Source organism: Brachycentrus maculatus, unplaced genomic scaffold (assembly GCF_059751285.1).
Source record: "Brachycentrus maculatus isolate JH-2025_06_01 unplaced genomic scaffold, ASM5975128v1 h1tg000007l, whole genome shotgun sequence".
Lineage (NCBI taxonomy): Eukaryota > Metazoa > Arthropoda > Insecta > Trichoptera > Brachycentridae > Brachycentrus > Brachycentrus maculatus.
In genome coordinates this window covers 1757438-1785371 of record NW_028280762.1, presented here as the reverse complement: position 1 = coordinate 1785371, position 27934 = coordinate 1757438, and the positions used below count along the sequence as shown (strand labels likewise).

At 35.5% G+C, this 27934-nt stretch overlaps 1 protein-coding gene across 1 annotated transcript in view; it reads left to right on the top strand.

Moving 5' to 3' along the window:
- LOC148313615 (mitogen-activated protein kinase kinase kinase 11-like) overlaps positions 1-27934 on the top strand; it is a 103400-nt gene that overhangs the window by 60830 nt on the left and 14636 nt on the right. The window contains exons 2-7 of the mRNA XM_088260148.1: positions 10646-10782; positions 12088-12280; positions 13884-14059; positions 20825-21002; positions 21990-22169; positions 23115-23273. Coding sequence (XP_088116274.1) covers positions 10646-10782; positions 12088-12280; positions 13884-14059; positions 20825-21002; positions 21990-22169; positions 23115-23273 — 1023 coding nt within the window. The remainder of the gene's footprint in view (positions 1-10645; positions 10783-12087; positions 12281-13883; positions 14060-20824; positions 21003-21989; positions 22170-23114; positions 23274-27934) is intronic.

The window sequence follows — 27934 nt, the reverse complement described above, 5'->3', positions numbered from 1 at the left end:
GATATCTCGACATTGATAAACGAAAATAGAGGCCTGGGCATTTACAATGCTTTAAATAAGGCAGGTTTAAGTAATCGCTTTATACAAGCCTAACATTCACCATTCTACCCATGATTGAGAATTACACTTACTTTTTTTTTAATTACCTAACGTCCAAGTGACTCTGAAATCTAGCTACGGCTTATGCATCACCGCTTATCATGACCCTACTCAGGCTTCAATTTTTTAAGTTTCATAGCCTATGCCTACTCGTGATTGGATTTACTCTGTATGTTTAAGGTTACTGCAATTTCATGTAATCCATGAGTGAAAATTCTAGGCAAAAACACTCGCTTTTATTACAGTAGGTACTCAAATTTCGGATGTTATATTTATGCTTTTATTGAAAATATCTTTCGCGTGCTACTTCGTTGACACCATCTATTGTTAAAATCGTCAAGTTTTAAAAACAAATAATGTACATCTTCCCGAATTTCATAAAAAACCCATATTTTGACTGATTATTTCTTATTGACAATATTTTGAGGGTTTCCAAAGTTTTGTTCAAAATCCAGAATTTTAAACCAAAATTTAGACACACTAAAAATATTGTGAGTGTAAATATTGTTCGCATCAAGTATTTGCTTTGTAAGATTTAAAGCTTATTCTTCATTAATTTCTCTTGTTACTTTAAACGTACTTTAATGTTGCGCATGTGAGGAGAATGGAACCATCCAGACTCCCCCACATCGCACTGTACGGCCAACCCCATGGTAGACGACTCCCGGGCATACCATCAAAGAGATGGGTCGATACCTGGGAATCAACATCGCAGGAGGCTAATCCCTCTTAAAAACAGGCCACAAGGCCTACAACAAGATGAAGAAGAAGACTTTAAAAACAGAGTTTACCCATAAACTATGAATACAGAATTGTACGTCTGCATTGTGATGAGATCTCGTAATGTTGCGGGTTTTTCTTGTACGTCAGTGAGACCACGTGACCGGGTAATGATACCGCTATCACTCGCGCTGTGTACGGACCACAATATCGCGTTGCGTTGTTTTGCTTTGCATTCAATGGAAAATATTATATTCGCATAAAGCGATTGTTCGATAGCGATTAGCGATTAATTATAATAATAAGAAAAAAAAGTTTTCCTCGATCTTACTCTGCTCCTATTACTGTTTTTTACAGACCAATGTCATTTTACGTCAGTAAAATGTCTCACACACGTTAAATCGCAACTTAATTTTCTCTAAACCTAGGTGACATTTGATGTAATTGAATTTGCTCAAAACACCGTTTTTGTGTCGGAAATTTTTGTTTTTTTTTTAAATGTGGTTTTGAAAAGAAAATCCACGCCCTACTTTTTTTTAAAAAATAATGTGTGTTGGAAATTTTTAGAATATACATATTTAGAAAAATTATATATATTTTTTAACTCCTTATCTTTCAATAACTCTTTTCTTTTCAAATTTCCATATCGTAGTCGTACAGGAGAAAGTGACTAACAAAACGTAAAATGTTCAGGAAGACCATTTAAGTTACTTTTGCTTGGCAAGAAAATAAACATCAACGCAGTTACTTATTTTTAAAAAGTCAATATATTATACTTCTTAGTTTAAAACCGCTTTGGGATTTTTTCAAGACTACGATATATTTATTTCGAAGATAAACTTTTTTTTAAATCCAAAACTGTTGTTTTAACTCTTACCACTCTGTAGGCCAGACATTCTGGCCCGTATGATTCTAGCAGGCAGCTCCGTGGGCCACAATGTCTGGCCCGGCGCAGGTATAACTTTAATCACTGATTTCTCTATCACCCAAGTATATTCCACCAACAAATATTTCAGATAAACACAGTTAATCTTAATTAACATGGTCATACGAATTGCCAAGCAGTGTCCCAAAATTAGAGAACCAAAATATTTATTTTAATGGTAGAAAAATGTCGCATTTTTTTATCAGAATGGCTGATCAGTTATGAGAAAAAATGGTCAGAGTGGAAAAGGTTAAGAAAAAGAAAAAACAAATCTAAAATTTTACATGGGCTTAGAGAAAATTAAGTTGCGACTTATCAAATACTGGACCTTAAACCGTCTAATCGGGCAGCATTGTCTCGTCGCGAGGTGCGACGTCCGCCCGGGCGCGCGCCACCCAGCGCGGGGGTACACCTAATAATAGCAACCCCGGGCACCTAATTTGCCCTAATCGCCGCGCCGATTGCCGCCCGCTTTGCCCGTTGTTCCCACGGCCGGCCGCTGTGCTGGCGATAATAAAGCCGCACTTAGTCCCGCAGCCGGGGGTCCCGACTCCCAACTCGGAACAGTGTCCTTTACTTTTTGTTCCCTTTCGGTTTAGCTCCTACTTATGCTGAGCTGAGATCTCTCCATAAGGCTCGCAACTGATGTTATTCGTTCAACTTACATGTTGAATGATTATTACTTAACTTATTGATAGCATTTTTTTATGGACAGATGTTAAATTATACAATTATTACAATTGTGTCGCCTACTTTCAAAATCCGCCAGATCCAATTTTATAAGATTTTAAAATAAATACTCTATCGGAATGTCAATTGTGGGTTTTATTGCTTAAAATATTTATATACTTGAAAAACCTGCTAAAAAATACTTAAAAACAGCGTTGTATTTCAAATTCCGCTATATTCATGAAACTTGCCTTTTGACCCATATACGCCAATCAGGGAGCGGGGATAGGTAAAAAATTAAGATGACGTCATTATCGGTTTGTGTCTCGTGTTTTTTTTTTAAATACTGAAAAAATGGGGAAATTCTCTATTTCATAATATTTTATCTAAAAATAGACAAATCTTTGAAACATAAATGTTACCCGAAAAATTTTGCATTTTTTTGTAAAATCGACTTACATGGATCTAGCGGACTTTTAAAGTAGGTGATGCAATTATTCATACAATTATTACAATTAGTACTATTATTAAAAAAATATATTTAAAAATAATAATAATAATAAAAAAAATTGTCCCAATATATATGGCTCCGAACGCTGGACGATGTATAACAACTACCCTAGGCTGAAACTAGAAACAGCTATATAACAGCTTAGATGGTCAGCTGGAGTGTCCCTTAGAGACAAAATAAAGAGTTCACGCATTTGTGGAAACCTGGCTGTACCTGACAATCATCAATATCAATGTTAAGGTAGAGGAAAGGCAATTGAGATGGTATGGGCACATATCACGCAGAGAACCTGAGATATTTTATATCAGGCGATCGCCATGGATCTTCCTCGAAAGACATCCAGAGGAAGACCAAAAAATCATGAATGCTACAGAAATATAACATGATTCGAAGGCATGGTGACGTTGTATATGATAGAGGGACCTACAACCTGAGGACGATGAGAGCTGATCGTCTCAAAGACAGTAAGTTGGGATGGAGCCAGAAAGATTTATATCATATAATTCACACATCGCTTCATGTGTGAGTTGGCGGCTGCATGTATGGTTGATTTAAGTAAGCTTATTAATTAGCAGAGACCCTTATTTTTAATGTATGCAAAATCCTCAACGAATTATTTTACAAATATTACACCTGAAAATATATTTATTTTTTTTTACGAAACATGTAATTTAATTTAAAATTTTTATGACCAGTTATTTAATTCACAACATTTTTGCGTGTGTCCAAATCCTTGTTCACAAATCTGGGTTCCTACACTCTCCGACTATTGAACAAAGGAAAAAACCACTTGTTAGGATGGTTACTGAGGGAGATGATACTCGGAGGGCATGTATTATATTTTTATAATGGCTATTATTGCTCTCTGCCCGCCCATGGCAATGAACACTAACTACTGTCAAAAACAATGTCACTGTCAAGAGTCAGCGGCCGTCGCGCGTCCGCAGCTGGCGGTGACATCTCCACCGGTACCTGTTGTGATAATATTCCACTGGAAACGTGACGCGCGTCACGGAGCACCGGGCGAATCGCGCTAGAGAAAGCGACGACATGAATACGGCTATTACCGAATCTTATGCACCATATCTCGGTAACTACCGGGAGCGGAATTATCATTCCCCCGCACGAAGACGGCCCTTACCGAATCTGTGAGAGTCGCTCTCTGGCATGAAGACGGCCATTATTGAATCTGTGAGAGACACCCTCTACCATGAAGACAGCCGATACCAAATCTGTGAGAGTAGATCTCTAACATGAAGACGGCCATTACTGAATTTGTGAGAGGCACTCTCTGGCATGAAGACGGCCATTACTGAATCTGATAGTCGCTCTCTGGCATGAAGACAGCCATTACCGAATCTGTGAGAGGCGCTCTCTGGCATGAAGACGACCATTACAGAATCTGAGAGAGTCGCTCTCTGGCATGATGGCCTTATGCACCGCTTAGGTGCAGTAAGGTACCAGAAAAAATGCATATAGAGTGCATATTAAAGACTTTTGTTTATACACGTGCAAATCCTTTTGACACGTTCCTTTAAAGCCTTGAACGTGCTTTATATCAATAATATAATGAACTTAAAATAATAAAAGTCCACGATGAAACTAAATGAATCGTCAAAGATCATTGATATCAAATATTATTGAATAACTTTTAATCGAAAATGTATGACTTGCGTACGATGGTGACGCAATCGCTAGGCTTGTCGGATTTCAGTTACTGTATATTGTCAGATATGCAAAATCGTAAACTGAATTATTGTACTATGTAGGGTATCGCGTCATGCCATCGATGACAAAATCGCCGTTGATTGCTGACGGAATTCTAATCGCTTGTACTATTTTGTAAATGCAATAATTGAAACGTAATTTATTTTCGACATCTTTGTATTGGATTGGATTCAAATCGATCGTGTTAATTAAATAGTAAAATAATGTAAGGGGTTACTGATGGGAGTCTACGTTTTACCTTAAACTTTACTTTTGGACTTTTAAAAGTAGGAATGAAGTTGTGACAGAGTGGCGGTCGAACCTTCAACCTCTTATCCAGAGTCCGCAATACATACCACGGGCCCAACTCATTAACATTTTTTTTTCCAAATTTAATTGATTTATATTATCCACTGACACTGTAACAGTTTACAAAGACAATAAGTTGGGATGGAGCCAGAAAGATTTATATCATATAATTCACACATCGCTTCATGTGTGAGTTCGCGGCTGCATGTATGGTTGATTTAAGTAAGCTTTTTAATTATTAGAGACCCTTATTTTTAATGTATGCAAAATCCTCAACGAATTATTTTACAAATATTACACCTGAAAATATATTTTATTTTTTTTATGAAACATGTAATTTAATTTTAATTTTTAATGACCAGTTATTTAATTCACAACATTAACATTTTTTTTCCAAATTTAATTGATTTATATTATCCACTGACACTTCGTTATGGAATTGCATTTTTAATATATTATTAGATTAAAACCAATATTTTTAGCTTTTCCACTTTATTTTTATTTGACCAGCGACCGGGTTTCATCGTTACCGACATCATCAGACATCACCAGTCTGATGATGTCGGTAACGACGAAACCCGGTCGCTGGTCAAATAAAAATAAAGTGGAAAAGCTAAAAATATTGGTTTTAATCTAATAATATATCAAATTTAATTATTTTACATACTTGAGTGAAGTACTTATGTAAAATAAAAATATAAGAAATTTTAAATGTAATTCGTTGGAAAACTTGAATTTAATTTTAATATGAATTGAACGTAAGAATTAACGTTCGGAGAATTTCAGAAGCTACTTTATACTAAATACAAACTGGTAGGATAATTCGATCGAAAATTCAAATACGTAATGATAATTCTTTCGAAAACTCAAATATTATAACGTTGATTCGCCGAAAACTCAAATACGGGAATCTTTCCCTCATTATCTTAATTCTATCGAAAATATAAATACCATAATTATTGATAAACGTTAACATGACAAACTTTCTAACATTTGAAAACTCAAATATTAGAACGTTTATTCGCCAAAAACTGAAATACGGGAAAGATAATTCGGTCGAAAATGTAAATATCATATTCATTTGAAAACTCAAATATTAGAACTTTATTCGTCGAAAACTCAAATACGGGAAAGATAATTCAATCAAAATTTTGAATTTTAAATCGATAATTAATAATAATTAAACCCTTATCCGCACCCCAATGGTGCATAGGGCCCAGCTTAATATCAACGCAGTGATTGTTTACACGTGAAGGAAAGGTGATCAGCCCTCCGCTTCAGGTACCAGTCCAGGGTAATATTGAATAAATATTACAGTGAAAAACTCACTTATATTTATTTGACCCCCTTGGGAATCGAACCCGGGACCTCCAGAACGGTAGCCGAGCGTGCTGAGCATTACACTCATCGGAGGCGGACAAAATAATTCGATCGATTATTACTCCGTTTCAATTATAAGAATAATTGCTGCCATGAGCTGTTAGCAATGATGAGTTCAGGAGCGAAGCGTCCATCGTTCAAGTCCCGGGTCTCATCTGTATGCCGCGAGCGCGCGGAGTTAATGCGCCTCGAGGAATGTCGGCAGCTTGCACGTTATCCGAGCGATACCCCGTTTGTCGCCATATACGATCGGAACTGGCCGAAAACGGAACAACGCACAGTGGCAATGTAGCGCCCTCGCGTGGACAATAGTTTTATAACAAACACCCGCTAATCAGAAGAAAATCAACCAGCAAGTAAGTACTTCAGAAGGAAAGAGTACCGTAGAACGGGGCTACTTGAACTATGATGTGTTACTTGAGCCCAGTACAAAAAAAACATTTAGATCGTGGTATCGATCGAAGTATCGTGACAATAAGTGTCACCTGTCAGGGAAACAATGAATAATACAGATTTTTTTTGTACTGGGCTCAAGTAACACATCAAAGTTCAAGTAGCCCCGTTCTACGGTACACAATATACTGGGTGGCGCAAAAGTTATCACCCTATCGGAAGATGTTATTATTTTTACAAATGGCGTCGTACGTCAATCATATTTGATATTTGTGAACTAGACAGCTGCGGTGTGTCACAATAGATTTTAAGAAATAGTGGCATTTACCCAGTGAAACTTATTTTATTTATTATTTCGGCATTAACTTTGTGGTAAGACATGTTACAATGATTAAAGAAAACACTTGTTTTTTACCACTTGAGTTTTATTATAGACTACATGTTTCAAAAGTTAAACTTCCATCATTCAGGTCTGTATAATAACTAAAATAATTTTAGTTATTATACAGACCTGAATGATGGAAGTTTAACTTCTGAAACATGTAGTCTATAATAAAACTCAAGTGGTAAAAAACAAGTGTTTTCTTTAATCATTGTAAGTGAAACTTAAATATAAAAAAGTGATTTATGTTTATAATCGCTTTTGTTTATTCGTATTTTACTTTATCATCCCGTGTTTTCTGAATCGTATATATTTCAAAGAAAAACATTTCTTTCGTTAATTAATTAATATATTTACTGAAAAATATGTATTTACTCTTATCCGATTCTGCTTTTTTCAGGAGCTGTATGGTTTTATATACATATTTATAATTTTTCATTCAAATTCTTAACGATTTGTATAAATTATTTAAAATTAACGAATTAGCGAAAATTACCAACTGCAGAACAAAAGGTTCATATTGTACCTACCTACGCTATAAAAATGATAAATCAGTGTGTCTTAAGACTTGATACATTTTTTTACCAAATTGAGGCGTTGAACTCTCAATTATAATGGTACTTATGCCAATTCGAAGGTCGGCCGAATATTTTCTCGGAAATTTGATATTATGTAGTGACGTGCGTATTTTTCGGAGTTACGTGCCTTTTCCTGCCAAATCAAATATTCAAATATGCATAATAATAATCTTGTGATATACATAAATTAGTATTTACCTGGAATCGATTTTTATTTTTAACACTCGAATAAATAAGATTTTATTGATGATTCTTGATCTCCATAGTGATGTTATGAAATGTCCATAGTTATGTTATCGGTGTACGATTTGCGAGTACTGCTATTGCTACCACCATTACGCCATTTCTCTGCAAGGGCAGACAGAGAGGATACCTCACTCATCTATCCTGACATACATTTTTATAACTTTCTGTCCATCCACACATCTAGTCATACATGCCCTCCGGTTATGTATGGCAGACTTTTGACACAACTGGATTTCTTTCTTACCCGTCCTCGTTCTGTTCTTGTTTTGTTGTGTTCAAGTATAGGTTCCCATGATCAATTTTTTTCTTGTTTTCTCGATTACTTTTTTTCTTGTTTTCTTGTTTCTGGCAAGCCGACTTACCGACTAGTCGGCAAAGTCGGTAAGGTGGCCAGGCCAATATTTACCACTTTACCATATTATGAAGCGACTAAAAATAATTCGTCACATTTAATATAATTTATATGGTACCTACCTCCCAAATTACTACTCATACTGACCCTTACCCGCACCCAATGGTGCGTAGGGCACTGCATCAAATTTATGCGATCTTTATTATGCGATCGAAAGATGGTCGTTAATCATATAAGGCGAAGGTGGATCGATCCTGTGTTTCAGGGTAATACTAAATAAATTAGAGTAGAAAAACACTTATATTATTCTGACCCCATTCGAGTTGAACCCGGGACCTCCAGCATGGTAGCCAAACTCGCTAACCAGTACACTATGGAGGCGGACAACTAATGTTGAAAAATAAAATGTAAATTTTCCGGCATTCCACCTCTGTCTTCTTCAAGCAATTACTCTGGCGCCAATGTTAAAAAAATTAATATTACACTGAACTCATCATTTACACGGTAGATACGTTCACGTTCCAAGCGATATCGTGTAAAAAAAGCATACTAAAACAAAAATAAAATATGGTGGATAGGTTTACTTGTAAAAAAAATATTCGGGATTTTAAAAAAAAATTGTTGCTTATTTTTCTAAATATATATGTATGGCCAATAAAGTAAATATTACAATTTACTTCGTTAGCCACACATCTATTTGTAAAATATCTTATACTAACGCTGTCCTCTCGAAAAAAGAGACTAAGAACTTGTGCTTGGAGAGGGACGACTTACGCTCAGTATTTATTAATTTTACCTTATTAAGGATATAATAGTCTGTTTTGTATAATTTTTTGGGTCCATGTAAAATAGGCGTTAATTATTTTAATGTACTCATTTTTTTTTTCGATATTCGTAGGGAGGTTAAAAAAATCGAAGGTATTTTCCATTGATAATATTATTATAAGTATATTTAGTAAGTATACTTATAGTACGGAGTAGTAAGTATATGTAGGGATGTAGAGATTCCAAATAACTTTTACGCATTATTAAACGCATGTTTGATTTTTTTTTCTTTTTTGCGGCGTGTTATTTCGAATCGTGTAAAAATGAGAATTCGATATGATTTATTATTTTTAATATAATATCCTATCTTAATATAATGGCTCTCGTGTCGTTTGTCTCGCTAATAATCCTTCTTACCCGACGACAAAGCCTTAATGCAGGCATTTTTTATTATTATTTTCAATGTCGCATTTCATCAATTATAGGATTATTCCGCGATATTTTTCCCGGTAAACAATAAAATGTTTTTTGCTGTTCGATTATTATCCTTGCATTGTTTGTGATGTTCGCTGATAATTTACTCGGAATTGAGATTTATTTATGTTAGCAAATTATATATTCAGGGAGCTTTACGACGTTTTCTAAGAATTGTCACGAATTTTATTATCAATTTGATGATGTTATCGCTTTCTTTTGTGCGTTCATGGCCAATTCAAATATTACACCGCCATATAATATTGGCGGCAATCGGTAGAATATTAAATCTTCTACCGATTTGAGTTTTTTTGAGAGATTTTAGAGAGATGTTTTTAAGTGAATTGTCGATCGGCATAGCGAGTTTTGCAAGAGTATTAATTTTTCTATTATAGTATAGTATATATTTTATTCCTAACTTAACGAGGTTAATACTTTTAATCTTCTACCGATTGGAGCCATTTTCTGATAAACTTAGTTTTTTAACATAACGTGGTTTGCAAGTGGACTACTCATATAGCTCACTCCTTTCAACAACGTCATAAATAAATAAAAACTTGATTTTTCAGGAGATCGGTTTTTAAGTTAAATGTATATTTAAAAAAATCAAGCCACTTATTGAACTTTTTACTGTGCAACAGATCTTTTTAGGTAAAACCTGAATGTTTTTTCTCCATTTGAAAAATATTTAGACTAACTAACTAACTAACTAACCATCACGCCGCTTCACCACTCGGGTAGGCAGAGAGAATAGAGCGCCACACCACTCTGTCCTTGCAAACATTCTTCGCCTCTTCCACGTTCATGCATCTCCGCATACATACCCGCCGAATCTGAAAAATATTTAGTATATTTAAAAAAATATTTAAACAATACATTTTCTTCAAAATGCAAAAACAACACTTTCTGCCCTGTAGCGGGTAAATATTACGTTAAAATATGCCGCTTTTGCTGGGATATAGTAAATTTTCTGGGCATTCCGAAAACATGCACAACTGAAAATTGACGATTTTTGAAATATGACGTGTTGTTGAAAGGAGTGAGCGATATGAAAGTTTTTTTTTTACAGTGTTTTATTTATTAATTAATGTTTGCTAATCCGTTATTTTTACTAATTATTATTTTATATTTCCAGTTCTCCTGAGCGAGTGCATAGAAAATGACGATCTCGAAAACAAGACTTTGAAAATCACCGATTTCGGTCTCGCGAGGGAGGTGTACAAGACCACCCCCATGTCGGCCGCCGGCACCTACGCGTGGATGCCACCCGAGGTAATAGGGAAAACTACCACCCACGTTACTAATATTTGGGGATGTTTATTATTTTTTTAAAAACCCATATAAGTTTGTGTAAAAAAAAAATAGATATCACAGTAGCAACTGAATTATTTTTTGATATCTCATCAAAGATGAAGAAGAATATGGGAGTCTGGACATTTACGGGGCTGACGACTGTCATAGGCTGGTTTAAGTGACCAGACTTCCATATTCTTCTTCATCTTTGATGAGATGTCAAAAAATAATATGAAAATGGAGATGTAATTGGAGATAATCCAGATTTTGTGAACAAGTGTTTGGACACACTCAAAATGTTGTAGCAACTGAAGACAACCAAATTTGAATAGTAATGACAAGTTTCCTAGTTTATCAGCAGTCTATATGTTTTCAGCCTTAAAAATATTTTTAATATATTAAGGCCTTGTCTCTAAACCCAGGTAACATTTAACGTAATTGATTTTTTTTCTTTTCTTTAAACATCGTTTTTGTATTGAAAAAATAGTTTTTCTTTTAAAATAGGTTTGAAAAGAAAATAGTTAGTAAAAAGTAAGGAGGTAATTTTTTTAAATATATTTATATTATAAAAAAACAAACAAAATCCAAAATCTATTCAAAATAAAAATCAGGGGTGATATGATGAAATAATTATAAACACGGGGATGGTGAAATAAATAAATATGCATCATGTCATTTTTTTTAATGCGATTTATTGTATGTATTAAGTTTAAAGGGTGTTTTGTTTTGATTTTATTCAAGAATTCAGAAAAGAATGCATAAGGCATCGAAACATGTGTAACGATGGATTTTAAGAAATAGCTGTATTTTCCAAGTAAAACTTAAATTAAAAATGCATTGATAAAATTAAAAATGCAAAGTGACTGCCGAATCAATCAATGAAGTTAAATAAAGTTTTACTAACATAAAACGAACTAACTAACCGTCGCACCGCTTCTCCGCAGGGGCAGGCAGAGAGAATAGAATGCCACACCACTCTGTCCTTGCAAACATTCTTCGCCTATTCCACGTTCATGCATCTCCTCATACATACCCGCCGAATCTGAAAAATATTTAGTATATTTAAAAAAAAAATTAAACAATACATTTTCTTCAAAATGCAAAAACAACACTTTCTGCCCTGTAGCGGGTAGGCAGAGAGAATAGAATACCACACCACTCTGTCTTTGCAAACATTCTTCGCCCCTTCCACGTTCATGCATCTCCTCATACATACTAACAGAAAGTTTATTTCGAAAATCATTGACACACAATGATAAAATGATTTTCTCTTTTCTCTGTCAGGTTATAAGAGAGTCCACGTTCTCGCGGGCAAGCGACGTGTGGTCGTACGGAGTGCTGCTGTGGGAGCTGCTGACGGGCGAGACGCCATATAAGGGCATCGACTACCTGGCCGTGGCGTACGGGGTGGCCGTCAACAAGCTGACGCTGCCCATCCCCAGCACCTGTCCCACGCAGTGGAGGGATCTGATGGAAGGTACCGCTCTCCTACTTCAAACCTTGTCCCTCAAACCACCAGCTGACCAGTTAACCATGAATTCTCACGAGAGGTGGTATCGTACATGATAAGAATAGTGAAGGACATTGCTACCATAAACCAAGCTAGGCTACAAAATGCCATGATACACGATTTACACACAACAAAGCTTTGATAGTCCCAAGAATTAACAATAAATATGGGAGTCGAACACTGCAATATATCGTTGCGAACATTTTTAATTACTTTCCGACAGATGTTAGATGTCAAAATAAAATATGGAACAAAGGCAAAATAAAGGAATGGGTAAATAAACAAGAGTTAATTTTATGAAAATTGTAAAATGTTTATATTCTTAATTTTTTTCTCTTTTTTGTGTCTATGTTAGGTTAAAATAGTTAAAAACAATAAAATGTATTAAAACAGAACTCCACCGACAAGACACACAAAGTGGCTTGGTGGGTCTCTGCAAAAAAAAAAGTTATAAACATGTATAAATTGTGATTTTAATAAATGTATACAAATAAAAAATAATAATAATAATAAAACAAAAAAACCCTCTTCTAGTGGAACGGAAGGTCTGTTGGCGACAGTCAACAGTAGGTACGGCTTCTCCTTAGGAGTTTTACATGGTTTTCTCCTAGCAATGAGCAAATGCTAAGAAGTTCCTGATTGGCCTACGCTGGATTATCCCTCCTGTTCCCAACACAGATTAAAATAAATCATTTTTTAGCTGGCAGGCGCTGTGGCATAGTTGCTTAGACGCTCGACTGTAAAACTGGCATCGCGGGTTCGATTCCCGCCAATTGCAAAATGAATTCAAAAAAGATTTATTTTCAATTGGTCTGGGTGTTTGTGATGTATTTTTTTCACATTTACCTTCCATATCCTTACTATCCTACCTGCAGACAAGCATCTAAAATAGACGCTTTGCGAATTATACCTTTAACAAAAAAATCAATTTGACAATTATCTCTTAACTTTGTTGGGTAATATTTCCAAAATAAAACAAGGTTTGTTGGATAGAATTCTACATTTATTTATATATATGTTAATATTTGTCCGCCTCCGTGGTGTAATGGTCAGCGTGTTTAGCTACCGTGCTGGAAGTCCCGGGTTCGATTCCCAGGGGGGGAGGTGAAAATAAATATTAGTGATTTAACACTGTAATATTTATTTAATATTACCCTGGACTGGTTCCTGAAGCGCAAGAGTGATCACCTTGCCTTCATGTAAGTAATGATCAAGATAACACTGCGTCAATTTGATGCAGTGCCCTATGCACCATTAGGTGCGGATAAGGGTTATAAATAAAATAATAACCTAATATGTGACGCGTTTCGTCTTCTTAGGACATTATCAAACACTGACTCAGTGTTTGATAATGAGACTGAGTCAGTGTTCGATAACGTCTTAAGAAGACGAAACCGGTCACGTTTTAACATATACATAAATAAATGTAGAATTCAATTCAACAAACCTTGTTTTATTTTGGATATATTACCCAACAATTCAATATGGAATTCTACCAACTGTCTGCAGTTACAATAAATATCACTTAACTGTTTATTGTGGTCTTATTAATTTTTTTTCCCTATTTCAGCTTGTTGGAGATCCAATCCCCACGACCGGCCGTCATTTGTGAAGATCTTAGATGATCTGGAGCATATCAGAAATTCAGAATTTACGATGGGACCACACGAATCATTCCACACAATGCAAGACGACTGGAGAATCGAGATCGAGGAAGTGCTCCGGGATCTCAGAAGAAAAGAGAAGGTAGCTGTTCCATTACACAACTATTTTTATCACATATCATTTGTACCCAGCTTCGTTTGTTTTAATTTCCAGTTAGCCACTGGCAATTTTTTTTATCATTAAATAGATTATTCTGGCACATATTTAGATGTTTTAATACAAAATTGACCATGGGAGGAAACTCTCTCGCAGTCGCTCGCAAACGAAGCCACATCCTTGGAGGACCTCTACTGGACTCCGAGAAGGTGAAGCTCCTACCACCAAGACAGGTCGTGAGTTACATGACTCACGTAGGTCTTGGCAGTGAGCTGTAATACAGAGGGAGGTCGCAATAGACCTAATATGGTCGCAGTAACATAAGGGATGCAAGATCCCTTGACCTCAAAAAAAAATAGGGGGAAACAGTTATCTTAAAAATTAATCTTTCATATTAACCGTTTTAGTGCTAAGCAATTTTGGCAAAAATAAATGAAAATTGCTATACACATATTGATTAATTTAGAGGAAAAAATAATGGTGTCAAATAAAACACTCTAACTTAGACAAATATCAATCAATTTTATTAATTATTTTTGCATTATAAAGATAAAATGTTTATTGTTTATTAATGTTTATTAAACATAAAGTGATATCAATATTATTGTATTTTATTTCATTTAGAAAATAAAAAAAAATAAAAAAAAATAGCTCAACAATTATGTTTTGCCGCACAAATAGCGTGTAGGCCTTTCCTACAGCGTACGCAAATAAGGCGGGATCGCTTTATCCCACTCCCTCTGTTGCTACACACCTCGCACTGGCGTAAGTTACGTCCCGGTAATTTTTCCAGCGCAAATTTTTTCTTTGATGAAGATGGTTGTGTTGACACGCTATTTTTATGATTCATCCACTCCTTTTCGAGATCCTCAATAATTTTCGATGTGAATTGGAGCCGGGTCATTTTTTTTCGGTAGTGTTGGAAACATACAAAATATAAGAGTTGAGTACCATTCTTCCAAAAATGTTGAATACTACTTTTTTCCAATATTTTAGGGTTCTTCGCTCGTCCAAATACACGTACAACATTTTGTCAGATTCGTCCACACCTCCCATGTATTTGTTGTAGTCATCAATCATGCTTGGTTTCAGTTTTTCGTTTTCAAATTTCCCTTTCTTTTTCTTGATCGTCACACTATTAGTATCTGCATTGGATGAAATCAATATGACTGGCTTTGGTTTGGACTTTTTGTCTCTGAATGAACACATCAAAACATTTTCATGTGCTAGGTTTTTGGCTTCTCCTACGATTGCTTTCTTAGCTTCTGGAGGAATCTCTTTTCTGTTACGTCTTATTGTTCCAGTTATATATGTATTTTGTTCCAAAAGGGCTTTGGCTAATCGTAAGCTTGTGTAAAAATTATCTGTAAACAAATGATAACCTTTGTTCAGGTAATTTCCAATTGAAAGCAATTTTTGCACTACCGTAAATCCAAGACCATATTTTTCTACCGAATCTCTGTCATCTGTATTTTTAGCTCCTTTGTAGCAGAAAAAACCCAAGCAATATTTGGAAACCGAGTCGCACAGCATCCAAAATTTGATTCCCCATTTATGGTGTTTTTTGTTTGGAATATATTGTTTTATCGAAGAATGGCAGTGAGTACCAACTAACGACTCGTCGATGGATAGTTGTTGATTTGGTACATAATGCTGATGAAATACGGTATTTGCATGTTTGACAAGCACATCAAACCTGCCACATGGGTCATAATTCGGATGACCTGGTTCAAATAATAATCTGTTATCAACCAAGTGAAAAAACTTCAAAATCAGTTGGAACCTATCCCTTGAAAACATTGTCCCAAACCATGGTATGTGTCGGGAATTTTTTATCCAATAACTACTAATTGTTGGCCTTCTCGCTATTCCCATTTCGAGTATGACAGCAAGAAAGGCTTTCATTTCGTATATTGTTGTCGGCGTCCACTTTTTTGCTCGAGAATTATCCGATACAGTGTGCGAGGCCAAAAACTGTGCAGCATATCGATTTGTTTCCCTTACGATGGTTTCGAGCAGTGATATGGTAAAGAATATGTTGAAATAGGTTATGGGTGTGCCATCGGGAGGAGGCGCCCGCCTAGGTCCAGGAGTCTCGAAAAAATCATTTGTTGATTTAGAAAACACTTTTGTCGGAGGAATTTTGGCAAAAGTTGGTGTTTCTTCTGTTTCTGTACATGAAGAGGAGGTAGAAGACTCACTTTCAATCCTCAATCTTTTTCTTCGATGCGTTATAATACTGCTATCATCACTATTTGTATCTGTCGTTTCACTCCCCGTAGAATCACTAGGAATCGAATCAACGTTCGAAATAATAGCACGTGACATGGTTATTTTTTTAAAATAATACAAAAAAACGATAAAAGTTATTTTTAAATGTATAAGAATGCACTCTCATCACAAATTACGCGCGAGGTTAGCGTACGTGCACTCCCGCAGAGCACCGAAAACACACTGAAACTCGCAGCGCTTTTGCGCTGCGCCGCAATTTTCGATACAAACGATCGCAGCGCTTTTGCGCCGCGTAGCATTCTAACGGTTAAATAGTTGTTCATATTTAAAATATGGTTATTAATTTTTTAATTATTAATCATACACATAATTACAATTTATAATATTGTGCCTTCACTGGGTTTTCCTATAGCGAGGGCACATTCTACAATACTTGTTTATAAAATTACAAGACTTTTTTTAAAAAACCATTTGTAAAATGAAATCTTTACAATTATGATTTTATTAAAATTGGAACAAATATAATGTTTTTTTTTGGATGGGAATAATCTTGATGTAGCTGATGCTAATCCAGCATTTGTGAATAAGCATGGACACACTGAAAATATTGTAAATTGTAAACTGTATATTTATAAGCAGGTTTTTTAAATTAGTGAAGAATGTTTTTCGAACTAACAAACAAAATGTGATTGTGATTTTTTTTCAAAATGTTCTGTGGGCCAACAAGCAATTTTTTATGTTTGCCCAGCCGAATAGATAAAAGTAAATTGACCACATTATGCTGATGTTTTTTTTCTTCACGAAAATTGATCTAAAAATATCAGGTAATTTATTAATTTATTTAAATAGTATTTAAATAAAAAATGTAAAAAATCTTTTAAAAATAATCAAGGATAACTATTAGAATAATAATAAAACACAATAAATAAAATATATTAAATAAATTATTGCAAACAAATGATAAAAAAATATATTGTTTTGAATAGAAGTCATAACAGAAGAAACGATTTGAATAAAAGTGGCAACTGACTAGCTCATTTCAGTTGTTCAACTTACATATCGCTCATTCCTTTCAAGAACGTCATAAATTAAAAATCGTCAATTTTCAGTTGTGCAAGTTTTCGGAATGCCCAGAAAATGTACTATATCCCAGAAAAAGAGCCATATTTTTAACTTAATATTTACCCGCTACAGGGCAGAAAATGTTGTATTTGCATATTGAAGAAAAGGTATTGTTCAATAATTTTTTTAAATATACTAAATATTTTTCGAATGGAGAAAAAACCTTCAGGCTTTGCCTAAAAAGATCTGTTGCACAGTAAAAAGTTCAACAAGTGGCTTGATATTTATTTTTAATACATCCTGAAAAATCAAGTTTTTTAATTTATGACGTTCATGAAAGGAGTGAGCGATATGTAGTACAAAAAAGTTGAAACATGTAAGCGTGCTCGGGTTGGCGCAATACGACATATGCATCATCCACAAATACTTCTCATTCATAGGCATGAAGCGGTTGAAAACTAAAAAAAAATTCTAAAACCTTAAAATTCTACCTATTTGGCAAATTTTGTGCAAAAAAGCAAAGTTTTTAAATCTTTATTCAGAAAACCATTGCTATCAAACCAACAATTGCTATAAAGTTTTACATTATCATTTGAATAATTGAGGCTTTTTGCTTTCCACGCAACTAGGCCTGTAAATCTTTTGAAGAGGTTTGTAATATTGAACATTTTATCACTTGGTTCATTTTAATTTAAGCGCACTAGGATATTTTATCAATCACTTTTATTTTGTTTTCCTTCCTTCTCATTGCATTTCTAGTTTAGGCTGCAAATTACTTAACACTTGCTTTTTTGTCATAACCAATCAAAGAAATTTCAGCGTATTTTTGCTTATTTTAAATTATAAACATACTAATTAAACAAAGCTAAATATGTATTTTTTTTTAAATGTATTTAAAAACCATTTTTAACTTTGTGGTACCGTAGAACGGGGCTACTTGAACTTTGATGTGTTACTTGAGCCCAGTACAAAAAAAAAATTAATCTGTATTTGGTCTACAATAATGAACGTATCGACATGATTCATTGTTTCCCTGACAGGTGACACTTATTGTCACGATACTTCGATCGATACCACGATCTAAATAATTTTTTAGTACTGGGCTCAAGTAACACAACAAAGTTCAAGTAGCCCCGTTCTACGGTACATATAATGTTGCCAAGCGTAAATTGCAATAGACGTGAGTTGGGTGATCTCCTGAAATAGGTCATAAAGGAATTTCAGCAGAATTTAAAATTAAATGTAATAATAATTACTGTGGTACAATTTTAAGAGTTTTCTATAACAAGCAGGGACTAATTTACAAGGTAAATTATAGTCGACTGTGATATACATAGGTACTTTACTAGGCGGATTGATAAAAATGCTAGCAGAATATTTTGCACCTCTCCCACACTATCTCGCATCATGTATCACAGTTTTATTTCTCTAACACGTCAATGTTCAAGTAGCCCCGTTCTACGGTATTTAAATGTAACAATATGAATATTATTATTAAAATGAATTACATATAATGACCCAAGAATTCAACTCTAAAATTTAGAATTAGCTTCACATACGGTGTTTTAAAATGATGCGGAATGCATCGAAACGCGTGTCACAGTAGATTTTAAGAAATAGTGGTATTTAATAAAATAATAATAAAACCCTTATCCGCACCCAAATGGTGCATAGGGCACTGCGTCATATAACGCAGTGTTATCTTGATCGTTTTTACACACGAAGGAAAGGTGATCAGCCCTCCACTTCAGGTACCAGTCCAGGGTAATATTGAATAAATATTACAGTGGAAAATCACTTATATTTATTTGAACCCCCCTGGGAATCGAACCCAGGACCTACAGAACGGTAGCCGAGTGTGCTGACCATTACACTACGGAGGCAGACATGTGGTATTTACTAAGTAAAAAATTTAATTAAAAATATTAATACTATTTATTATATCAGACACTGAATTCAACTTATGGATGAGATGTCAATATTGTAGGTATCTCAACTTGATACGAAACATCTATTGTTCTTCTTTATTTGAATGAAGATGGAAGTCTGTTCAATATCAAGTTGAGATGAGATAATATTTCATTTTACTAGATATTTTAAATGTGTAAGGATTACTCGTTTGCAGTCGTTGGGTTTCTCCAACAATGCATTTTTTTACGCTCCCTAACATCTAAGTAACTAAAATATAGCTACAGCCTATGGAACATCACTTGTTATTGCTACAACACTCGCTAATACAATGCCAATTTTTTGCTTTTGTACTGAATAATATTTTATATCTTTCTTCTTTTTGTCCTACTCCACACTGAAGGTTGGCAATTTTCACTTTCCAGTCGCTCTGAACAGCGACCGGGAACAACTCTCTGAAGTTTTTAAGCGAGGAGCAACGTTTACCTTTCTTGTTTCCTTGCAACATATTAATTACTTAATTATTTCTCTTCCTCATAAAATGGCCAAATGACTCTGGCTTACTTTTCTTTACAGTGTCCACAACTATCTCTCTTTTCACATGCGTCGTTTTATACCTATTATTCATTCATTTTATTTATTTTAAATCAAAGGCTGATTTTTTTCTACTTAATTTGTTTATTAGCATGACAATTTCTTACACTAAAAATTTCACAAAAATCTCTTAGATTTTTCAAATTTTTTAAATTAAAATTATTTTATTAATTAGAAGTTCTACAAAATAAATGCCATCCAGGTGTGACAAGAAAACGTACAATCATCACTGTAACTCAACCTAATTTATTTTGCATTTTGCTGCTATTATTTTGCCTCATTATATCGCTAACATTAAAAGAAAGCTTTGTAGATCTTTTCTTGTCAAACGAAAAAAGTCTCAAAAGACATTAGCAGTAAGACACAAGATGCAACCCCGAGCACCCTAGCTATTCCGAATATTCACCCTTTTTTCCCATATACCACTAGCCCTTCGTCCTCCTCCACACATGTCATTTGTACCCCATCAAATATATTCCACTCCCCTCTCAAATCCGGCGTTGGACTGACCACCTTCCCTTCATATAATTAACAATCGAGTTAACACCGTATTGATCCAATGCAGTGCCCTATGCACCACATAGGTATGGTGAGAGGGAAAATTATTATAATATATCGATACAATATCCTTACTCATCATAGATATCCCACTTGTCTGATCGCATTGGTGCAAAGGGCACCTTATTTTAACATTGATTATGTCTGAAATCAAACCTGGGATCTTTTGAACAATAGCCATTATTTCTAAACGAATTATTACGATATTTTGAGTGCATCTCAATCTTTGTTCACAAATACTGTATTGAACATAAAAAACCCGTCAATTTATTTTTATTTTAAGATTTATTTATTTATTAATATCTTAACGAAAACAAAGAAGTTTAAGGATTTCCCGTCATTGGCTTTGTACCTGGATGTAAGGTTTCTTCTACAATTAGTTTTATTTCTCCTCAGGAATTGAGATGTCGAGAAGAGGAGTTGAGTAGAGCGCAACTTCAGCAGAGGCTGCACGAGGAGTCCTTGCAGCAGAGGGAGAGGCAGCTGGACGAGAGAGAGATGGAGCTGGTGGAGAGGGAACTGCACATGATCATGCTCGCCCAGAGCAACCCGCCTCAGCCCAATAAAAGAAAAGGTAACGTCTACTGTACATTTTTTAAATATATTTCATGTTTTTTATGCCTACGGAATGCTGGCGACGTGATTCGATAATTGTGTACATAGTTTAGACCTTAAGAAATTCTTCTAACCCTTATCCGCACCCAATGGTGCATAGGGCACTGCATCGTATCGACGCAGTGTTATCTTGATCGTTAATTGCACGAAAATAAGGTGATCGGCCCTGCGCTTCTTGTACCAGTCCAGGGTGATATTAAATAAATATGAGAGTAAAAATTGGCCATATTTATTTTGACCCCCCTGGGAATCGAACCCGGGACCTCCAGCACGGTAGCCAAACGCGCTGACCACTGCGCTATGGAGGTTAACAAAAATAGATCTTATGAAATAGATTGTTACATAATGTTCATATGAAAACATTGAATAATTCCTTCTTGTCTGACTTTGAAATGAGGACGGCGCAGAAGGTAAAAATACCCTTCCCGTCCCTAAGTGTGTTAGCATTAGGTCACTTCCTCTGTTCTTCCCTTTCATTCCGCAGCGATGAGTCTAGCTCTACGCAAAACTTAACTGTCTTATTATTGCGGCAATTCTTCTTTTCCCACCCTCTAATCCTCCTCCATTTCCTTTCATCCTTCCACTTCTTCTTCTTATAGATCCGAGGATCTGTCTGTTCCATTATCCGTCTCCTGTGATGTGGACTGCCAGCTGTCATCACTTTGGAGGTCTTCCAAGTGATCTTCTTCCATCTGGGTTCTCTTGAAGAGCAATTCGAGCCAGTCTATTTTCTTGCATTCTATTGACATGGGCATTCCGAAATTGTCTTTGCTGTCTTTTCCATCTGACTATATCCTCTGTACTACATATTTTCGAATCTCCATATTCCTTATTTGGCCTCTTAACGTGTTTCCGGTTGAACTCCTCAATGTCCTCATTTCTAAAGTTCTTAGAAGAGATTTTGTTTGACTGATGGACTAAATATTGTCTTTTTGTGCATTTCCAGGGAAGTTCAGCCGCAGTCGGCTCCGGCTGCTGAAGAAGGAGCCCGGGTCGGCCATCTCGCTGCCGTCGGACTTCCGGCACACCATCACGGTGCAGCAGCTGCAGGGCAAGGGGGCGCTGCTCAAGGGCGTCGCGCTCGGCACCCCGCCCGGCTCCCCCAGCATCCTGAGGGCCATAGCGTGTTGGTCACCTTTCAGTATTATCCTCATCCCGACCAACCAACTAACTAACCTTTTACACAAGAAAAACATCACGTTAATTCAATATCATAGTTAAAGAACATCTAAGGTGCCTTAAAAATAATAATTTTTCAGAATTTGCTCATCACCTTGTATCTGAAGACCATAATTTTAACCTGTTAACAGGGCAGGATGCATAAATACGTCAAACGTAAACAATATTGGGTACGGGTACGACATATGAATACGTCCTTTAAATATATGTTATGCCCTGGAACAAGCGGGACGTATATTTTTCAAACAACAAAGGTATTAGTCATCCATACATGTCTCGACATGAATTTAAGACACGGAGTGAATCAGTATTCGCGCCCGTTACAAGTTACGTAATTGGACAGCGGACCGCCCGGTTAACAGGTTAATAAATCAACAGGTACAGAAATTTTACATGTAAATAAAACTGGTCTTTGTTTAGATAGTCTAGAAAAATTAAAAATAAGTAATTCTAACCCTTATCCGCACCTAATGGTGCATAGGGCACTGCATCATATAAACGCAGTGTTATCTTGATCGTTAACACATGAAGGAAAGGTGATCAGCCCTCCGCTTCAAGTGCCAGTCCAGGGTAATATTGAATAAATATTCAAGTGAAAAAAATCACTCGTATTTATTTGACCCCCCTGGGAATCTGACTGAAAAAATTTAAGGATACGGCAGAGGCCTATATCCAGCAGTGGAGGACAAAGGGCTAAAGAAGAAAATAATATCAATAATGTTATAATTTAATAAATAAATGATAATAATATTAGGAATGAACAAATTTTATAAGCGTGAATGGAAATCTTCACAAAAACAATCACAATAATAGTTCTTCATATTCATTAATAAAGTAGTAATACGCATTGTTTGAATGTGAGTATGTATAACGTTAGATATTGATTTTGCAGTGCCGGATGGAGTAAAGGGCAAGACCTGGGGGCCCTCCACGCTGCACCAGCGAGAGCGCAGTCACCTCACGGCCCTGCGCCCCGTCTGCCACCACCCGCACTTCAGCAAGAGCGCGCCCAACCTGCCGCCGGCACAGCCCCCGCACCTCGCGCCCATAGGTAACCCCCTGCACCTCCTCTCCCTGCCCGGCTCCGCCGACTCCCTCCACGCCGCCCCGCCCCGCCCCCCGCCCCTCGCCCCCTGCCCGCCCCCCGCCCGCGTCGCCCTCCAGAGCCGGAGCTTCTCCGACCTCTCGCAAAACCACTACGACACCGTCTTTTCCACCGACAGCTTCGTCATCGCCAAGCAGATTAACTCTAGCGAGACCATCTACGACGAAAACAAATTCAGGAACCTCACAGACGGGCGCAAGAAGCCCAGCGTTAAGAAAACCATACGCACTTGGCTCGGCGACATGCGGTCAGCCGTCAAATCAGCTGGGAGCGTTTCCGTTAACCGGGAAAAAACCAGCCTGTTGAAAAAAAATTAGTATTTAATTACGCATTGTCCTTGTAACGGAGTCAATATTGATCGCGCTAATCATAGAGATAAACATCTCTGAAGAAGTGATAACATTTAACCATACTGTATACATCGATATGAGATCAAAAGATGCCCAAAATTCATGTGTAAAAATAACTTACACGCAATTTACGACGAGTCGAGTGAAAAGGTAAAATTACCCTTCCCGCCCAACACCACCAGTCGAGTGAAACGGTAAAATTACCCTTCCCGCAGATAGTGTGTTAACACACTTAGGACAGGAAAAGTATTTCTACCCGTTCGGTCGATAGATGCTTAAGGACAGGAAAGGTATTTTTACCTTCCGCGCCGGCCTCATTTCAAAATCAGAAAAAAAGAATTGATCCAATGTTTTTATTTAAATATTATGTATCAATGTCTTTGTTAAGGTCTAAACTATATCTACACAATTGTCAAATCCCGTCGCCAGCGGTCCGCAGGCGTAAAAAACACCCATCCGAAATGTGTTAATATTTTATCTGGAGCTCGAAAAAACGCAAACCTTTGAGGATATGACCTCTTTGTGCCGCGCCGTATATTATCAGTTATTTTGCGAAAAGAGCAATCTTGAGAACAGTTTCACAGGCGTTAAAAATATGTCAATATTTATTTTATCATCCCTGCTGGTCCATTACCCCTAAGTCATTTTTGACCACTTTCCAGGGGAGACTAGATGTGCAGTGATTCCGTTATTATTATTATTATCCTTTTAATCTCTCAGTGAGTGAATTTTTGCAAATGAAACTCATTTGGGAGTTTATTTTACATTGAATTTTTTACAATTATTGTAGATTAACAAAATAAATCATTGTAAAAATATATAATTGTGATTTAATGTGTCAAAACTGATGGGCCATCGGTTTTGCTAAAAGAAATGGGTCTCAAAAATCTTATTTAAATTTAATCTACGGATCTTGTTACAAGCAAATTTAAAAAACAATTATTACATTGCTTGAATTATAATCCTGGATACGGCATTTCATTTATACTCCTTTGGGGCTAATTTTACTTGGACGGAAGGTGAGTTCATATACTTTGAGAGGTTAAGATAATTTTGTGCTGAAACGTCACAATATGAACGCAAAAAAAAAAAAAAAAAAAATTAATATTTTTTTACAACCCTGAAAATTTGTCTGTTCTTACGATAGTTCTTTTTGAAATATCAGCAATAATCTGTACATTTGTATCAAAATTATGTACAAATAGGGTATTATCGCTACCCAGATTTCGACAAAAATATGGATTTTAATTGAAAAATGCTTGAAATTAAATTTTGTAATTTTCTTTTTCACAAATAAACGATTTATCTAGATATAAAATAATATTTTATATTATCGAAATCATTAGGTAATTTTCACGGTTTTATGCCGGAGGAGCAGAATTAAAATTGCATTTCTTACACTGCCATGTAAAACTATTGTATTTCTTTGTTTAACATGTACCTGGGACACTACATGACATTGAATAAATTTGCATCCGAGTGCAATTTAAATTCCCAAACTTTAATTCGTGGTATCTCACTTATTTTCGCATATAAATACATATAAGACTAGTATAGATAGTTTTGTTATTTAATTATTTTTTTGTTGATAGTAGGAGGTTTTCACCATTAAGTAGCGTCTAATAAGGCATAGAAATATAACCTCAGCCAATTCAACGTAGACGCTTCCCAAACGAATGAGATATTAAACGGAAATGGCTAGCTCGTTTTGTAGAGTTAAAATAAGTTAATGATTGAAGTCGGCTCGATTTAGGTTGAGTTTTAATGTTAATATTTTAGTTTTGTCCAAACCTGCCCAGAAAGTCTATCATGAACCCAATCACCGCGACGCTCACTTATGAGGACCTATATAGCAACATAGTGTAGTGGTTAGCGCGCTAGGCTACCATGCTGGAGGTCCCGGGTTAGATTCCCAAGAGGGTCAAAATAAAAATTTGTGATTTTTAAGTCTAATATTTATTTAATACGACCCTGGACTGGTACCTGACGCAGAAGGCTGATCACCTTTCCTTCGTGTATTTAACAATCAAGATAACACTGCTTCTATACGATGCAGTGCCCTATGCACCATTGGGGTGTGGATAAGGGTTAGAAGAAGAAGAAGAATATAGCAACAACATTGGGCAATGTTCATTAGCGATCTTAATTACGCATAATGATTTTCGGCTTATTTTCGTACTATTTACTGACATGAATCTGTCTAAATATCCACTTGTACAGGTAAAATAATCTCAGCAGCTGTTGTAAACAGTTAACCCTTTCCGGTCCCTCAAAATTAAAAAAAAAATCTAGGTAGACAGTTACATTCCAATTGGAAAAATCTTTTGTCCTCTGCTCCACATACTGTTGTAATAGATACGAGTGACAAAAAATGTAAGCATGGAATTTAAATAAATAATAAAATAATGATGAAAAAAATGTCGAATAACATCCGACATGGGACACCTAAGAGCAAAAATCGATGTCGAATGAGATTCGACATTGGACCAGTAAGGGTTAAAATATATCGCTTCTCACTCATAACAAAACCATGAGATTCAAAGAGACCCGGTGAAATGTTTTTTTTATCTATTTATACATGTCTTGTCTAAATCACATGGCTGATGGATAATTTAGTATTTGGTAACTTATATATCTGTTATTGGAATTGACACCTTTACTGCATTCAAAATATCGTGAACAATCACTAGATGCTGATGGAATAGCAATTTTCTAAATGCTAAAAGTGTAATAAAAATATGAAATAATGTGAAATTTATTTTTGTAGTTACCAGTACACACTGTTCTGTTTGTGTGTAGCATTCACCTGCGGCTCGTGTTTATACTCTCTTTGAGATAATTGAGGGGACTAATGCTGAGTAACACTACACTCACAAATTAAATATTTTTAATTAAACATTCAAATTTTAATTACATATTTCCTTTTTGTAATTTTCTTTATTCATTGCACACTGATATAAAATATTGTGCCAAGACTGTAAGAGTATACTTTTAATTACGCTATGATATTTTTAAGCCATTCGACTCATTGTTATCAGTCATATACGCCTAGCGCATATTCCGCATTGCCACGTGTGCCATTAATAGTCCTCAACAAATATATAAAATGGTAAATGAAAAATGACAATTCCACGAATCCTACGTAAGATGTGAGACGCGGGGATTGGGTTTGAAACTCTAGTTAGATAGATGTTTTGGATTTTGCATTTGTGTGTACATATTCCTTTTCTTTTCACTGCTTGCACTTGCCAGGAGTTTCCGATGAAAATCTTCAATATTTGTGTAAGTAAAACAATGCATTTTTTCTACATAATCTTTCCGACACCTTTTTGCCTAAGACTTTGTAGTTACTTATTATTTTTACTCGTATTATGGTTTTTATAATTTTATGATTAGATAGAGCTGTGTATATGTATTTTATTTGACGATGTCTAGTGTCTTAAATTTGTTAGTGATTTTTTTTTCACGGTAGCGAGTGGATTGTTTATATTTTATTATTAGCACTTATCCATTACACAATATTTTGAGTGTGTTCAAATCTTTATTCCCAAATACTGGACTTTTTTCATTTGTTATCTTGACAGTGGCTAAAAAGTTGTTAAGATGAGAATATGAAAGTGTGGACATTTACAGAACTTTTTACTGACAGATAAATTAATATGAATAATAATAATTATTTTTATTATTATTATAATTTTTTATAATTTGTGTAGTGTCGTTTTTGTAAAATACTACCTCAAGGGCGCTTCAAATATTCTATAGGTACTGTATGTTCTTATTAAAATCTCTAAAGAAATTAATCGAGTCAAACCTGTATTTTGATTGTAACAAAAACTACTACTACTATTCAACTAGTTACATTATGATTTAATCTGCAACATATTCTTGCTCTATGCACCCAATGGTGCATAGGGCACTACATCAAATTAAGTCAATGTTAATTTGATAGTTTTTTTATTATATTAAGTCGAGTTCTGTGCTTTAGATACCAGTCCAGGGTAATATTTAATAAACATTGGAGTGAAAAAATATTTCATTTTATTTTGACCCCCCCCCCTGGGAATCGAACCCGGGACCTCCAGCATTGTAGCCGAATGTGCTAACCACTACACTATGAGTGTGGACAAGAACAAACCCCTTTTAACATTTTCTTCAATTTGTAATTTTAAATGAATTGGTGACAAGTCCTAAACCGCCTGTTAAATCCCTTGCCTTCATATTCTCATCTCGATTACTTTCTTGTCTCTGTTGAGATAT